This window comes from Lemur catta, chromosome 22 (genome assembly GCF_020740605.2).
Source record: "Lemur catta isolate mLemCat1 chromosome 22, mLemCat1.pri, whole genome shotgun sequence".
In the NCBI taxonomy this organism is placed as follows: domain Eukaryota; kingdom Metazoa; phylum Chordata; class Mammalia; order Primates; family Lemuridae; genus Lemur; species Lemur catta.
Window position 1 is genome coordinate 22268084 of NC_059149.1, and position 15922 is coordinate 22284005.

Sequence of the window (15922 nt, forward strand, 5' to 3'; positions counted from 1 at the left end):
GCTGGGGGCGGGCACGCGCGGGCTCTCGGAGAGGGAAATTCCACGGCGTCTGGGGCCAAGCAGTGACAAGCTGCTACAGCGGGAAGGGCTCCAGATGGCTGCAGGTCCTCCTCTAGGAGCCTCAGTTTCCCCACAGGGGAAGCGCTGGGTGGAACAAAAGGACTCTGAAGTCCCTTCCACGCTGGAGATGGGACTTTGCACCCTGAGGCTGGGCTCCCACAGTGGGACATGGGTGTTCCCTTGAAGCGATTCTAGGTGGCCTGTCCCGGGGGCCTCCCCATTTGAGCTCCTCTGTGGATTGTGCAGCTCACCCACCCCACCCCTCCCAGGGCCCAGAGAGAGGCAGCGCCATGATCTGAATGCGTGTCTCCCCCAAATTCATACGTTGAAATCGTAAGTCCCCAAAATGCTAGAGTTAGGAGGCGGGGCCTTTGGAAGGTGTTTGGGTCACACGAGTGGGATTAGTGCTCTTGTAAAAGGAGCCCGAGGAAGTGTGTTCGCCCCTTCTACCGTGTGAGGACACAGTGAACAGACGGCCGACTATGACCCGGGCAGCAAGCCCTTGCCGGACACTGAATCCGCCAGCGCCTTGTTCTTGGTTCCGTCTCTGGAACTGTGAGAGACAAACGCCTGTCGTGCACGAGCCACTCAGGCCACAGGATTTTGTCATAGCGGCCCGAAGGGACTGGGTCAGGCGGGGCCCTCAGGCCGTGGTGGTTTATTGACACACATCGCAAGCACAGCACAGGCGGGTGAGCCCCCAGCCCGGGGAGGACGCGGGGGCCAGGGAGGGCGGTGGGCCACCCCCACGGCAATGCTGTCGGCACAGGGGGAAGGGCCTGGGGCCCGTGTTCTCTCCTCCACACGTCTCCCAGAGCCTGCGCCACCCCACTGAGGCAGCCACCCATGCCACTCCCCGCTGCAGGGAGGCCACCAGCTGTCCACCTGCCCCTCGCCAAGGCGTGGCCCTGTTGGCCTGCCAGCCGCTTCTGTCCTTCATCACGGAAGCCCAGCTGCATGTCTGTGGTCTCTGTCACCTCTGAGGAAGTCACCGTGGGGGCTGTTCTCCGTCAGCCCCCAAGCAGCTTGCTGCCTCCCTCAGCTCCTCCCCTGGGCTCTCCCCCTGCTCTGCTCGCTCAGGGCGTCCGGCCTCGCCACCCCCGCCCCGCACAACTGCAGGAAAATGCAGGGAGGCCCAGGAGCGACTTCCCCAAGAACTCCCCTGGGGAGGGGCTCTCAGCCCCTGGGGTGGCCAGGAGAGCAGATGGCGCCAGCGGTGCGGGGGGCGGGAGGACGAGTGGCAGGGGATCCACAGTCCGGGTCATGCACAGGCACAGTACAGTCACTGCCCCGTGGCAGAGCGAGCGAGCAAAGCGCACAGCCAGGCGGGGTGCCAGGGCTCTGCGGGAAAAGCCCTCGGTTCCATGCCAGGCCCCGTCAGGGCACGAGGTAGCCCACTCCCGGCTGAGGCAGGGGTGCCTCTGGGTCTCAGGGGACTCCTTCCCCCTCCTCAACTCCAGAGGCTGCTGTCCCAGACCCCAGCGCTCTGAGCAAAGAGAAGGTGTGCTGGGGCACATGTCACCTCCAGGTAGAAGGACGGAAATATCCCAGCAGCCCGAAGCCCCCAAAGCCAAAGAAAACAGAGGGTCCCTTTCTAGAGAGCAGGAGGAGCGTCCCCAGTGGGCAGGTGGAGAAAGGGAGGGACAGCTCCCCCATGCAGGAAGAGGGTTCTCTGGGGCCAGGGGAAGCCAGGGCGTCACGGCGGTGCAGGAGACTATGTATAGGAGCAGGGGTCTGGGCCTGCGGTGGGAGGCCCCGAGGCCCAGCTCGGTGGGGAGGGGCATTCTGTGGTCGGCCCTGAGTGGGGTGGCTGGGGCTGAGGAAGGGCGCCCCACAGCTCTCCGCGTGTCCTCTGGAGGCAGCCAAGCTGCACGGGGCTCCAGCCCCGTGAGGCTCCCTGGGAGAGGGGACAGGCCTCTGGGAGACAGGGCCTGGGGGACACAAAGAACAGCAGGACAGGGAGACCAAAGGGAAGGGGAGGTTCTCCAGGGATCCAACCCACCCACCAACCTACTGAGGCTGAGCAGCCTTTCCAAGTCCACCAGGCCTGGGGGGGGGCCACACTTACCAAGAGGACCACCATCTGTTGCCTCCAGTGCCAAGGGGCGGGGGGAGGGTGGCCGGGCCAAGCGGAGGGAGCAGGGGTGCAGGGGAGAGAAAGCCAGCTCCCCGAACCTGGGCCACGCCCCTCCATCTTCCCGTCATCTCTCCCTGGCCCCCCAGCTCCCTGGGAGTCCCTAGCGGCCCACGCTGATGTTGCAGGTCTTGCAGCTGGGGTCCTTCTTGGCGTCGGCGGTGGACAGGCTCATGAGCTGGTGCCCGCTGATCTCCCCCAGGGTGCCCAGGGACAGGTCGACGGGCTCAGTGTAGATGATCTCCAGGATGAGGTCCTGGGCGTGGCGGAAGATCAGCTCCCCGTCCTCCACGCTGCAGGTCAGGAACTTGTTGCAGGCAATGTCCAGGAGGGGCAGGCGGTCGCGGCAGAAGCGGTCCCCCAGGGAGCCCTTGGGCGCCAGCACCAGGATGGCGTAGTGGTAGGCCGTGTACATGCAGTAGAAGTCTGCGAAGTACAGGTTGGTGCTGGGGTTGAAGAGGCGCTGGGCCGGGATCTGGAAGCGCCAGCGGCCGTAGGGGGAGTCCTGCGGGGGCTGGCCCGTGTTGAACTCCGTGTTGCAGCTGAAGAAGACCCCGTGGAGCATGCCGCTCGTGGGGGAGCCGTGGCTGCCGCTGTTGTCCTTCAGGTAGGGCTGGAGCATGTTCCCGCAATGGGTCCTGCCAGCCCGGGGGAGAGCAGATGCTGCAGGTTAGCCGGGCTCAGGCTTGGGGGCTGCACGGGGTCCAGAAGGGAGAGGGCGAGCCCAGCTCCCAGCCCTCCCCCAGCCACCCCCACTAGTCGCAAGTAGAGCATTCCAGAACACAAGAGCAGGGAGGGCCCGGGGGAGCACTCATCCAGCCCACTCCTTTGCAGGGAAGGATCTGAACCTGTCACTCCCCAGCTTGAAACCCTTTGATGAGCTTTCATGAAAAGCAAGGCCCCTCGCAGTCTGGTCTTTCTGGCTTCCTTGTCACTGCCCACCTCCCACCACCCCACCCTCCACGCTCTCCCTCCTCGGCGCTCCTCCCTCTGCCTGGACTGACGGCCCTGCCCACCCTTCCCCGCCTGGCTTGGCAAACTCCTAATCGTCCTTCAAGTCCCAGCACTAGTGTCCGCCACTCTCTAAAACCTCCAGGGAACAGCAGGCACTTGCCTTTGACAAATATTTGGCCGCCTACCATGTGCAGGATGCTGTTTTGCTCAACAATTATGCACACTCATCACATCAAATCTTTCCACACTGTCTCCCTGACCTGACTCTGAGGTTCTCAAAAGGGTAGACTGTGCCTTTGTCTTTATGTCCTGGCACCAAGCACGGCACCTGGCACACATGGGTGCTCCCCACCTCCCTCTTTCTCACTGGTGACGGAGCCCCAGCTGGGCCACTGTGTCTCTTCTTTAATGCCAACACAGAAGACCCCCAAGGTCCTCACTGCCCTGGGGTAGGGTCGAAATGCCCCAGCCCAGCCAACCGTGAGGATAAAGACAGTCAGAGCAGCGGCTCGCCCTGGCTCAGCTTCAAAAGGACACGGACTTGGAGCAGTGTCAGCAGGCATGGGGGAGGGTAGACACCCCCTTGGGCCGCCTCGCTCTTGCCTGGTCCTGGCTGTCCTGAGTGACAAGTGACTCGCTGGCTCGACTGGACAACCCACTTTCTCTCTGGGCCTCAGGTTCCTCATCCGTATGGCGGGGGTTGTTGGATCAGATCACCAAATTTCAAACGTTTTTGGACTGCAGAACCCCCCTGTTTTTTCCCCCCAAGAAAATTATACATAGGCAGGGCACAGGCAAATAGCATTGCGGCTGCCGTGGCCGGATGATGGGGTGGGGCCCACCAAGCTCCATCCTCTGATCCCGCAGCCCTCGGCAGCATTTAAGGGGCTCCCCGAGGTGCCCCTGGAGCCAGGCTCCTCCGCACCCAGTTTGAAGCCACCAAGCTGGAAGCTGCCTAGAGCCCTTGGTGCCCAGAGCCCTCTCATATCCTGCTCTATTTGCCACCTGCCCTTCCGGCCCAGGGCCTGGGCTGGAGAGACAGCTGACCAGTGGTGGCAGACCCCTGTGAAAGGAACGGGCCCAGAGGAGCATCAAACCCCGAGTCTCGCTCACTCAGGCTTATTAGCACAGTGCTGTGCCAGAAGGCCCCCGTCCCCAGAGCCCTGAGCTCCCCTACACCTAATTCCAAAGTAGCGGTCACCTCAGAGCCAGCCTGGTAACGTGAGGGCACAGGGAGCCCGGAGGAGGGCCTGGTAAATGCCAGGGTGGCCTCAGACAGCCAGGGCAGGAGCAGGAGGGGCTGGGGCAGGGAGGGGAGGCCTGGTGGGCAGCCTGGGCCCCGCCGTACCTGGCGTGCTGGAAGTACTCCTTGTGGTGGTTGCGGTAGAAGACAGAGAAGCGAAGCATGCGGCCAGCAATCTGCTCGGCCTTCTCCTGCAGCTGGGCCAGGTGCTCTTTGGCATAATCTGCAAGAGCCCAGGTGGGGGGAGGTGAGCGAGGGCCAGCTGAGTGATCACAACCGCCTCCTGTCCCCCCACTCCCACCCCCACTGTGCACGTCCGGCCAACCTCTGTCTGAGGCCGGAGCAGCAAGGAGACAAGTCGAGGAACCTTGGACTCTAATGGGAACAGGCTAACTAGCCTCTGCTGGGAACAGGGACAGCGGCACGCTGCCTGTCCTTGTCACCTCCGCACCCTCATTGCTCAGGGCTCTCCAGATCAGGAAAGGGCAGGAGGCTGCCCAGTCATCACTCCCGGCCCCAGGGACTGTCATCCCAGGCCACCCTCATGTGCAAAGAGGACAAGCTGGCAAAGGAAGGACTCAAGAGGGTAGAATGTGAGGTCCTATTGGGAGAGCCCCTCAAGTCCAGCAGATAGGAGGCTGCCCACAGCCCCACCTGGAAGCCAGTTGTAATTACAGGTGGGTGGTCGAAGAATCTAGGAGCACCTGGGCCTGGGGCAATGGCCCTCTGCTTGGGCATCTCGGGAGAAACAGGGTAGAAGGCTGGACACAGGATAATAAAACTGAATCCCTGGGGCCCAGTCAGGGCTGCTGCCAGCTGTACAGGACCTTGATACAAATTAGAAAAAGGTGCCCTTCCGTCCTTGCTGATGCAGCCCTGGCCGGAGCGCTTGGATTGGCAAGAGGAGTGTGCACTGGATGGCAGCTGTCCCCAGCTCCCCGGTTTGAATTAAATGCCCACTACGTGTGGAGGTCTTGGGGGGTAAACAAGAAGCTTTCCCCGCAAGGAGCAGGAATGCCCCCAGACAGTGGGGTTTTGTAGTAGAACCAGGAAAAAAAGCATCACTCTAAAGACAACAGCAGCTCAAGGAGATTTGGGGCATAGACCTTGGCAGAGGATGAAACCAGCAGCCTCGGAGGCCTGGGGCTAAGAATGTTCCCTGCCCCTTCCTTGTGACAGAGAGATCTGGAGCAGTTCTCCCCGTGGACACCAAAAGAATGGAATCTTGTGGGGTAGATCCTGGGTCATCGGCGACCAAGCACACATAAGCCTGGTGTTTGTTTGTCCGTTCGTGCTGGAGTCTGCAGGTTACGTTCTACTAAGAGAGTTTGCAGGGCCATTGAAGGGGGACCATTTTCCCTGATTCAGGGGAGGCTCAGAACAAGCAAAACGTGATTGTCCCAAAATGTGGTCTGTGCATGCAATGGAATACTATCCAGCCTTGAAAAGGAAGGGAATTCTGACACATGCTACAACACGGCCGATCCACGAGGACATCGCGCTACGTGAAACAAGCCAGTCGCAAAAGGACAAGCACTGTATGATTCCACTGATGTGTGGTCCCTAGAGGAGTCAAACCCATGGAGACAGAAAGTAGAATGTGGGTTGCCAGAGGAAATGGGAAATGGTTGTTTAGTGGGTTAGAGTTTCAGTTTTCCAAGATGGAAAAGTTCTGGAGTTTGGTTGCTCAGCAATGTGAATCTACTTAACACTACTGACCTGTACATTTAAAAGGGGTCAAGAGGGTAAATTTCATGTTATGCATATTTTACCATGGTCTTAAAACAAGATGTTTGTACCAAGCCAGGCAAGTAACTTCATCCCTTTACGGAAACGGTCTTGCCCGAGCGATCAGTAGTGCTCACGTCTGCCTCTGACGTGAGAAGAGAGAAGGTCTCGTCCGCAGGGGTCCCCGCCACCCGCCACCCACGTGGCCTGAGCTTACTGCCCAGTGTATAGCAGGAGCTCGTAAGTGTTTGCTGGAGTAAGATGAAGCCCCTGTCTTGACCACGCCTAAGCCAGGTGTGCCAAAGCCGCAGGACAGAGACGTGACCCCAGGGCTCACCCCCAGTGCAGAACTCGACCGTCTCGCTCCAACCGGACACCAGGTACTCGCCGTCGCTCTGCTTCACGGCGGTCTGCACGGCCACGCTGTACTCTGTGCGGGGGCTCAGGAACCAGTGGCCTCTCACCGTCATGGGCAGCGGCACCGCCTTGGCCACAAGCTTGGTGGGGACATCCTGAGAAACAGGGCAGAGACGGACGGCCAGGAGTCAAACCCAATCTTGGCACCCACTAGCATCCCCACTCCCCAGATGTTCCCCCCCGAGCAGGGCCAGAGTCTCAGGGATCCGATGGCTCCATGTCCTGGCCACCATTTTCCTGCAGAAGCCAGCAGTGGCCACCGGGAAGGCCACAGAGACCCTCCCAGCCTCTCCCCTCCTTATGCCCCGCTGACACCCCGTTCTCCTGGGAGCTGAAGGAAAAGGCCCCGGGGGAGAAGGCCCCCAAAGTTGAGGGCGGCAAGGCCTCTGTTTTTGAGGGAGACTTCGAGAGCTCTGCACACTGCAGTGCCGTCTCCACGGCAACGGCAAATGCTGAGAAGCCAGGGAGGAAGGAAAAATATGCCTTATTCTTTGGGGGGGAGGGTTAAGGGGGTGGTGTTGAACATTCACGTCACCGTGGCAACTGGCCTGCCAAAAGACACCCAGATTGGGAGAGCCGGTTCCAGAGCGAGAGGGTGAGTAACCCGCACCGGTCCTGTTGTCCTGGGCGCCGGCTCCTGCCCGCCTCACTCTCCCCTGCCTCTGCCAGCCTGCAAGGATGGGAGGTCTCCTCCTGCCAGCCCCCACCCCGGCTTTTCACCCCGGGAGAGGACAGACCCGCCCAGGACTCTCTCACGTTCCTTCTCCAAACCAAGCCAACAGCGGGCGAGGGGAGCGCTGAGCACCCCGCAAAGGGGCCCCACCCCTGCCCGAAGCCCGTGCTGCCCACCCAGCCAACAAGGCTGCTCCCCGAGTGGGGCTTTGTCGGGACCTGAGACGTCACCCCCACGTGTGACGCCTGCGGCCCCACCCCGCCCGGGCTCTCTGCCCCTGTCTGAAGTCCCAGTCGTGGCGCTGATAGCAGCACTCCCTCTGTGCTGGGCCCCGTGCCAAGCACCATGCAAACATTACTCATCGGATCCTCTCAACAACCCTGTGAGGTTGGCATTATCACCAGGCAAGGAACGCAGGCTCAGAGAGGTCAAGTAACTTTCCCAAGATAACACAGCAAGAAGAGCTTGGATGTTAACCAGGCTCTGGCTCCACACCACCACTTCCAGGCATGCCACTCTCCTGCCTCCTTCAAGGACAGGTGTTGGGGAGAAGTGTCCAGGTAGGGGTCCTTCTACTCACCCGGTGCTTGAACTTGTTGGAGTTCTTGTTCTCCTTCTTGTTGAGGTCAATGAAGTAATGGGTGACCCTCTCCAGGTCACTGTCCTCCATGGCCCAGGAGATGCGGAAGGAGTCGCAGGTGATGTTGTTGATCTCGATGCTGTGGGGGGTGGACAGCAGCTCCATGCTCCCTCTGGTTTGGCTCCTGTGGGGACTGACGGGGGAGGGGAAGAATTAGCTCCACCCTCACCCCCCACAGAGCTTTCTGGAATGTCCTCCTCCCAGTATCCCCTGTGAGGACCCGGGGATTGCGACTGCTCAGAGAGCTGATGGAAAAGACTGCATGGGGAAGGCCGGGATGGGGAGGACCAAAGGTGGGACGGGTGCCCCAGGGGGCTCTCCGCTCCCCTCGGAGGGGTCTGCAGGGCAGACGGCACCTGACAGGTGGCAGAGGCAGTGGGAACACGGCAAACGCCGGGCGGGGACAGATTTGCAGCAGATGGAGCCGAGGAGGGCGGGGGCCCTCAGCCAGCAGGCGTGAAAAGAGAAGGGGTTGGGGGTGGAGAGACGGGGAGGGCGGAGGACAGGCAGGAAGCACCTGCCGAGGACCCAAGGTGCCAGGCTTGGGCAGTGGCAGCCAAGGCCACAGGTGCCAGGGCCCTCAAACTGGGGCCCCTCTCCCCTCCGGGGGTGGCTCAGCAAGGGCCAGCACTGCCAGGGCTGGAGGACAAGTGCCACCTAGGTGCACACGGCCCCATGAACGCTGGGAGTGGGAGCACCGGCCACAGCCCACTCCAAGCTCTTTCCACCCAGAACGTTTTTGGCAATCACGATCTCCCCTACGGCTGATCCTGTCTTCACTCCTTTCTACAATTAGTTTTAACACCGACATCTACTGGGGGCTGAGCGTGTGCTAACAGCTTCACAAACGTCTCCTGCGAGCCTCACAGTGGGGACGTGCTATTATTATTCCCATTTTACAGATGAGGCAACTGAGGTGAGGGGGTACTAACCTGCCCAGGGCCACGCAGTAGCAAACCATTTGAACTCCAGAGCTCTGTATCGTTAAGCCAAGGTCATGTCCTCGCGTGGCGGGGGTGGGGGGAGGGCACATGTGTGGCATGTTTTCACTCTGTCCTCCTTCCATTCCCTCTTTCCTTTCAAGCAGTTGCATTTTCCCTCCCCTCCCTGTCCTGCTCCTCTGGTTCTACCCTTCTGTCTGGTGCTGTTCCAGGTGTGAAAGGACCACACCAACATCACGCTCAATTGTGCTTCACCTAGGAAGAGTTGACTTTGGCCTGGCTCCCCTGAGCTCCGGCATGGAGAAGGGAGTGCGGGAGGGGAGTGATGGCGTCTGGGAGGAGGCAGATGAGGGTGGGGCTTTCTCCATGGGCATTTGGTCTCATGCTTCCCCTCCCTTCCTCGGGCCCAGCTCCTGGCACACTGGAGTTTTCCCAAGTGTCACCTCCTTCTCTCCTCTCTTCCCTCTTTTCCTCCTCCCCTTGCCTAGGAGCTAGGGGCGCGTGCAAAAGCAGGTACCTTTATTTATAGCTTCCAGAAGATCCAGCCCACACTCTCCCATCAATTAAGCGTGCTCCAGAGCCTGGCACCTCTAAATTAACTTGTGGGCTGCCTGGGTGGCAGGTACAGGTTGAAGGCTAAAGGTGCTGGCCCTCGCCTGCCCCAGGGTGTCACTCAAGTCCTGTTTCATCTTAGTCTCCCACCCTAGAGCCAAATGCCGGTGGCATCGTGCACAGGGAATCTTATGGCAAATTAAGCATGGGGGTGCTGCCAGGCCCACCCCAAAATAAAACAGATGGGATTGGGTGTCTAGAAGCAACCCTACGATAATAAACCAGTTTGTAATTCTCGGGGACAGGTGTGGAGCAGTGGGGTGTTACCACCTCCCGGGCTCCCAGGGAGACACATGTGTGCCCCTCCCACGCACAGGAGAACAGACATACTCCTGCCACGAGTGACGCAGCCCACACCCGCCCGAGTAGGCTCCTAGTCCTGCCTCGATACCCCCTCTCCTCAGAGTCTCCCCAGAATTCGGGGCAGCTGTGTTTGGGGTTGGGGTCTGCAGGACCTGCGTGACGACCATCCACGGTCGTCCCTTCCTCCCCGCAGTTCCGGGAGAGCTGAGATGACACCCCCACCCAAGCTTGGGAGGGCGGCAGTGAGTGCCACTGAGAAGGCCGGGGTGGACCTAGGGTGGGTGTGAACCCCGGTTTTCTACACCCCGATGCCTGGGGAAGGGCAGGGTGTGAGGGACAGGTCGAGGCAACACCCGAGAAACACCCACAGTCCCAAGAGGATCCGCCCCGAGACAAGCATGTACACACCCACACACAGGCAGGCACGCACACACACATGTGCCGAGCGCGCCCACCCACACGCACCCCGCACCGCCGCAGACCTCCTCGCTCCCGCGCACCCGCCCACGCACTCAGGTACCTCTCGCCACCTTGCACAGTCTGAGAATGCCCCACGGTTTTCCCTCCACAGCTGTCGCCTCCACACACACCAGACGTGTTCGTGTCCACGGGCTCACGCACACCTTCTCCCAAGCCATATTTGGGGAAAAGAGGAAGCCACAGGCACCAACATGCGTGCGTGCCACCTCCACAAGAAGGCACGCAGCCTACACGCCTGCCTGCACACACATGTGCATTTGCACACACGTCAGCCCCCGCCCGAATTCTGCTATTCTCTCCTGAGTCTCCTCCGGGCTCAGAGACACAGACTTTGAGAATGGAGCTGCCTCTGACCACGCTCTGCCAGCCCTGAAGGTTCATGCCAACAGGTCTGCGCACCTACGCAGCTCTGCCCACAGACCAGGGTTTCTGCCCAAGCTTGCCACTGCCCACCCCACCCTGCTCTGGAGTTGCACCCCCCGCCTAGAAGCCCCCGGTTGCATGCACCCCCCCCCAACATGTACTCCCACACACATGACAAGTGACATGTCCACCCCTAAATGTACTGCCTCATGGTGCCCCCACCCACGCATGCCACAGGCTACTCAGACAAGTGCCCCCCACCATGTACCTCATGTGCGCAAGAAAGATCTGTTCCTAGACATGCCTCACAGCAGTCAAAACCCACACATGAGCACACTGCGTGCACACAGACCCACCTGCCCAGCGAGCCCCGGGTCTCCTCGAGAGTGTGCACACAGCCGTACACACTGACACCCCTTCCCCTTGCCCGTTCAGAAAAGCCACTGTGTGCCAGAGGGAAAGCTTCCCCCACCCGCCGTCCCTGTTGGCATCGCCGACTGCAGCAGAATGGTCACGGGGTGACTAACTGTGGTGCCCCAGAGACTGGATCCAGCTGTTAACCCCTTTGCCAAGGGCCCAAGGGAAAGGGGACAAGGTCGTCGGGCCTGGAAATCCAGGTGGGCACCCAGGACAGTGGCAGGACCCCGGTGCCCCTAGCTCCTAGCCCCTCAGGATGGACAGCAGAATGTTCGGGGGAGGAAGGGCACTCACCTGGCTCCACCGGGCTCTGCAGAGGAAGACCTGGCAGGGAGGGAAGGGAGAGACCTCTGTGTGGACAAGCTCCCCAGGCAGGGGGACCGCGGCCAGACGCCTGGGTCACAGGCAGCGCCGCGCGCTCGCTCCTCTCCCGGCTGCCAGGGAGGCTGCGTCCATGCCCTGCAGGCAGCTCCTGTCTGGCTCCGCAGGCGCCGCTGCTGCTGCCCCCGGTGAGACGATGTTCCCAGCCCAGCGCAAGAAGAGAGGCAAGAGCGAAATCAAAGCAGCGTGGAGGAGAGAGAGAGGCAGAGAAGGAGAGAGAACGAGAGCGCCAGACCGAATCTGGCTCCACCAATGGGATCAGTGGCTGCGCAGCGTCAGGTGATAACAAGCGAGCTCGGTCCCTGCTCTCCGGGCTGGGAGGGGACAGGGCACAGGGTCTCCCAGGGAGCTACACAGACATCCTTGGAGACAGCAGCGGCTGCCGCCTGTCCCCCACCCTTCCAGGACGAGCTGCCCTCACAAGTCCCTCCAACACACCCCCTACTTGGAAATCTGTGACTTGAATGCAGCCCCCAAACTTTAGGGTGCTGGGAGAGGGGTGGAGCTTAGCCGAGGGCTTGAGCCCCCAAACAAGGATTCTGATTGGGGGAAGGGGAGGGGGCCGTGGAGGGGAAGGATCCGGATGGGGTGTGGGAGCCGGGGGGGCCCTGTCTTTGGTCTGGATCCTCTCCTGGGGGCCTTTCCCTGGCCCATGGCTCCATTTTCTTACCAACTCTGCCAAGAGCTGTCAGACCTGCAGTGCCAGGGACCCTGCTTGTCCAGCAAGAAGCCTCTGGCTGCTTCGGTGTCTCCGGAGAAAGGGGCAGGAGAGAGAGGTTATAGAGAGGTGCACCGAGGCAAGAAAGCGGGGGTGGGAGGACACAGGGAGCTTTGAGCATTCTCATCCCAGCCAACCTTCTGGGCTCGGAGGAAGCCAAGCCCCAGGCACCTCGGCCAGAGATTGTAATATTTGCTCTCGCGTGGGCAGCAGACACCAAGAAACAAGGACCCCACGGAGGCCGTCATAAAGAACACCCAAGGACGTTTGAGTGAAGCAACAACAGTGACAAAGGGTCTATGCAGGAGTGAAATCGGTGGGCTTGTACCCAGGCAGATGCGGTAAGAATTCCTGCTCTATCACCTTGCAGCTGGGAGACCTCGTACAAGCGACTCAACCTCAGTCTCTTTATCTGTCAAATGGGATCACACAGGTCTATTGGCATCACGAAATGAGATAATTAGGCAAATCACCCAGCTCTGGGCCTGGCAATTAAGAAGTGCCAGTCACCTGTCGGAGATGTTATCATTCCCATCGCGATTGACAGTGTCTGCCTGCAGGGAGCCTGCGGTCCTCCAGGGGAGAAAAGGTGGCTTTCAGATGGCACAATCAGAGCGCAAGGAGTACACAGCTAGACTGCAGGGCACGGGCAGGGGCTCAGAGAAGGAAGAGCCAGCACAGAGCGGGCTGTGGAAGTAGGGGTGGGGTGGGGTGGGGCTTGGAGAGGGCAACAGACAGGGCGCAGGCCCAGGGTGAGGCTTCAGAGAGCAGGAGAAGGGGTGAGCAGAGCCTAGGGGACACTCACTGAGGACTCGGGGCTGCGGGCATCGGCAGCGGAGGTCAGAGGAGGTGACACGGCAGAAAGCTAAGAGTTCACGGAATGCAAGGCAAGCAGAAGCCAATCCCGCCTTACATGGGCGTGAGAACCTGAGCGAGTTTGGTCAGATCCTGCACCAGGGAACGCGGTGTAGTGTGTGACACCGAGGCAGGATTAAGCGCTGCCTCGGCCACACAGGACCAGGTCCCGCCCCCACACACCTCTGACACCCGGAGAAGATGCGGAACATGACCTTGTGGTTATGGCCAGCGCCAGACATCGGGACTAAAACCCTGTCCCTAGGACCAACCTGAGGGGCAACGTGAGGAAAAAGGCAGCTTCTCTATGACTCGGTTTCCCCTCATGTCAAAGGAAGACCAGTCCCAGCCCATGTCTGCCTCCCACCTTCCCAGGGTGGTGTGTGGAGACTGCATGAGGTCATGCGGCCCAGCAGGGAACAATGGCCATCTGAATGCCCCTTTGTGGAGCTGCGCTAGCTACAGGTGAAAGCACAGCCCTGCCAGAGCTTCTGCCTCTTCTTGCCTCGGAGGACTTCTCCACCAATCACGAGGGAAAACACGTGGTAAGAACATCGCCTGCCGTGCCAAGTATAACTGACTCCATGTGAAACCAAGCAAACAACTGCCAGGGTGCACTTCTGCGGCATTCTTATTTTTAATAACTTTTTATTACACAAGTAGTACACGATCGTTGCAGAAAGATGAGAAATTTCATTTTAAATTTAAGAGAGAATTAAAATCTCTCATTTTCCCACCATTCAGAAACAGGCATAGAATATAGGCACATCGTTTATTAACAAAAATGGTATAAAAGTATAAATAGTGTTTTATGACCTGCTTGTTTCACTTAGCAATGCTTTTTCTGTTCATCACGAAATCTTTCTACAGGATCATTTAAAATTGCTGTCCAATGTTCTATTGTCAGGTCATACACCTTTTAGGGGAACCAATCCCCTACCCATCTTTGATTATTTTTTTTCCTCCAATTCTAAACAATGCTGCAATGAACATCCTTACAACAAAATCTCATCCCACGCCTTAATTATATTTCCAATAAAATATTAAAGGGAATGGACCTTAATTGGATACTGATTTAAACAAACTATTAAAAAAAGTCCCTACGTGGCAAATGGAGACATTTCAATACTAACTAGATGTTTGATAATATTTAGGAATTATTAGCTTTGATATACTGTGGCTATTTTTCTAAAAGAGTGCTTACTTTTAGAGATATGTATTATAATATTTATGGATTGATAAAAGACATTATATCTGTGATTTATTTCAAAATAATCTGGGAGAAGGGAGTGGGTGGTGTAGAAATGACACAGTGGATAATAGCCGAAGCTGGGTACTTGGAGATCCAATAAGTTATTCTCTTTAGTTATGTGCATGTTTGAAAGTTTCTATATTAGACATTATATCTAAGCTATCATTACAATAATAACAAAGCATTTATTAAGCACCAAGACACAGCGCCAGGCATGTGATTCTCATAACCTTGAGAGATAGATTCATCAACCCCCTTTTTAAAAGGTGGGTGGTGGAAAAAGAGACTCAGCCCATAAGTTGTAAAACTAGTATTCAAATTCTAGTCTGAGTACAAAGGCCAGATTCTTCATGGTAGAAGGATGCATAGTGAATACAGAGTCTGATGTAACAGAGAATGAGGCTACAAGTAAAAAATATTTACAGACGTATGCACTTTACAGACTCAAGATGTTTGTGTGTATTTCCCCATGGCTGAACTAAGCATGAAGATTCAATGAGTCAAAGAATACATACACATCCAAACAGTCCATAAAAACCACTTTGTTCATTTATATGTGTTTACAATGACAAGAGTGAGTAAGGACTATTTAGAAGAACCACACAGGTTTCTCAGGGTTTATTTACTTTGTCCTTTTGAAATTATGTTTAGACATCCTACAACCCTCACCAGTCATCTATTTTGAACTTACTAAAGAGCATTAAAATGATTCTAAACGCTAGACACATTTCTGAGCATTTACTCAACTAAAGAATAGAATAAGTATTTTAGCTGTTTTAAAAACTTACATAATGGCCGGGCGAGGTGGCTCACGCCTGTAATCCTAGCACTCTGGGAGGCTGAGATGGGAGGACTGCTAGAGCTCAGGAGTTCGAGACCAGCCTGAGCAAGAGTGAGACCCCTGTGTCTACTAAAAATAGAAAAATTAGCCGGGTGTGGTGGTATGTGCCTGTAGTCCCAGCTACTTGGGGTGCTGAGGCCGGAGGATCACTTGAGCCCAGAAGTTTGAGGTTGCTGTGAGCTAGGCTGATGCCATAGCACTCTCTAGCCCAAGTGACAGAGTGAGACTCTGTCTCAAAAAAAAAAAAAAAGAAAGAAACTTCAAGGGGAAAAGATCAAGAACAATGATGAAAGAGAATTGCAAGTGAGACGGGAGGTGGAAAGACTCATGTAGAACCATGGTATTAGAATAGAGAGTCAGTTACACCTGACGTGGAAGAACACAATGTAGGAAATACAAAATGCCACTGAGCACTGCATGGGGGGTGCTGGGACAAGAGTTGGACATACTGAACACAAGCTACTGCCATGATGTCTCAACTCAGTATTTGCCACACTTACTCTATTAAGAGAGTTATTTACAGAAGAAACCAACCATAGAGAAGACAGATGAAAATACAACTCAGAGAAGGCTTGTGCATCGCTGGCACTGAGCTTAAATTACCTCTTGGAATCAGTCTGCCCTTATTTTTCTAAGGCACAACCAGATTTTGCAATTGGTCTCACTACAAACTAGAATTCATTCTTCCATCAAAAAGAAAATGTAGTGGGTGCCTAACTAGGTATCAGGCACTGTTTCAGGCAATGAGGATACTGCAGTTGGGGCAGGGGAAGGAGGAAACAAAAATTCTTGCTCTTATGGGGCTTACATTCCAGTAGGGGGAAGACAGACACTTAAATAAGTAAGTCAGTAAATAAATAAACTCTGTTGTCTATTAAGTGGTGATAAATACTATAGAGAAAAATAAGTC

General features: G+C 57.0%; 1 protein-coding gene across 1 annotated transcript; it reads right to left on the reverse strand.

Moving 5' to 3' along the window:
- Nucleotides 1-683: 683 nt before the first annotated feature.
- On the reverse strand, nucleotides 684-8109 carry LOC123626475 (phytanoyl-CoA 2-hydroxylase interacting protein). Its single transcript, XM_045535428.1, has 4 exons — nucleotides 7790-8109; nucleotides 6457-6631; nucleotides 4497-4614; nucleotides 684-2832 (listed from the first exon to the last, which is right to left on the reverse strand). The coding sequence occupies exons 1-4, from the start codon at nucleotides 7952-7954 to the stop codon at nucleotides 2298-2300; spliced, it is 993 nt and encodes a 330-aa protein (XP_045391384.1). The 5' UTR covers nucleotides 7955-8109; the 3' UTR covers nucleotides 684-2297.
- Between the last annotated feature and the right edge of the window lie 7813 nt (nucleotides 8110-15922).

Coding starts and splice junctions, on each gene's coding strand:
- LOC123626475 (XM_045535428.1), bottom strand. CDS start 7,954: ATGGAGCTGCTGTCCACCCCCCACAGCATCGAGATCAACAACATCACC. Junction 4,615..6,456: donor GGTCGAGTTCTGCACTGGGG/GTGAGCCCTGGG, acceptor GGGCTCTTGCAG/ATTATGCCAAAGAGCACCTG. Junction 2,833..4,496: donor GAGTACTTCCAGCACGCCAG/GTACGGCGGGGC, acceptor CCGGGCTGGCAG/GACCCATTGCGGGAACATGC.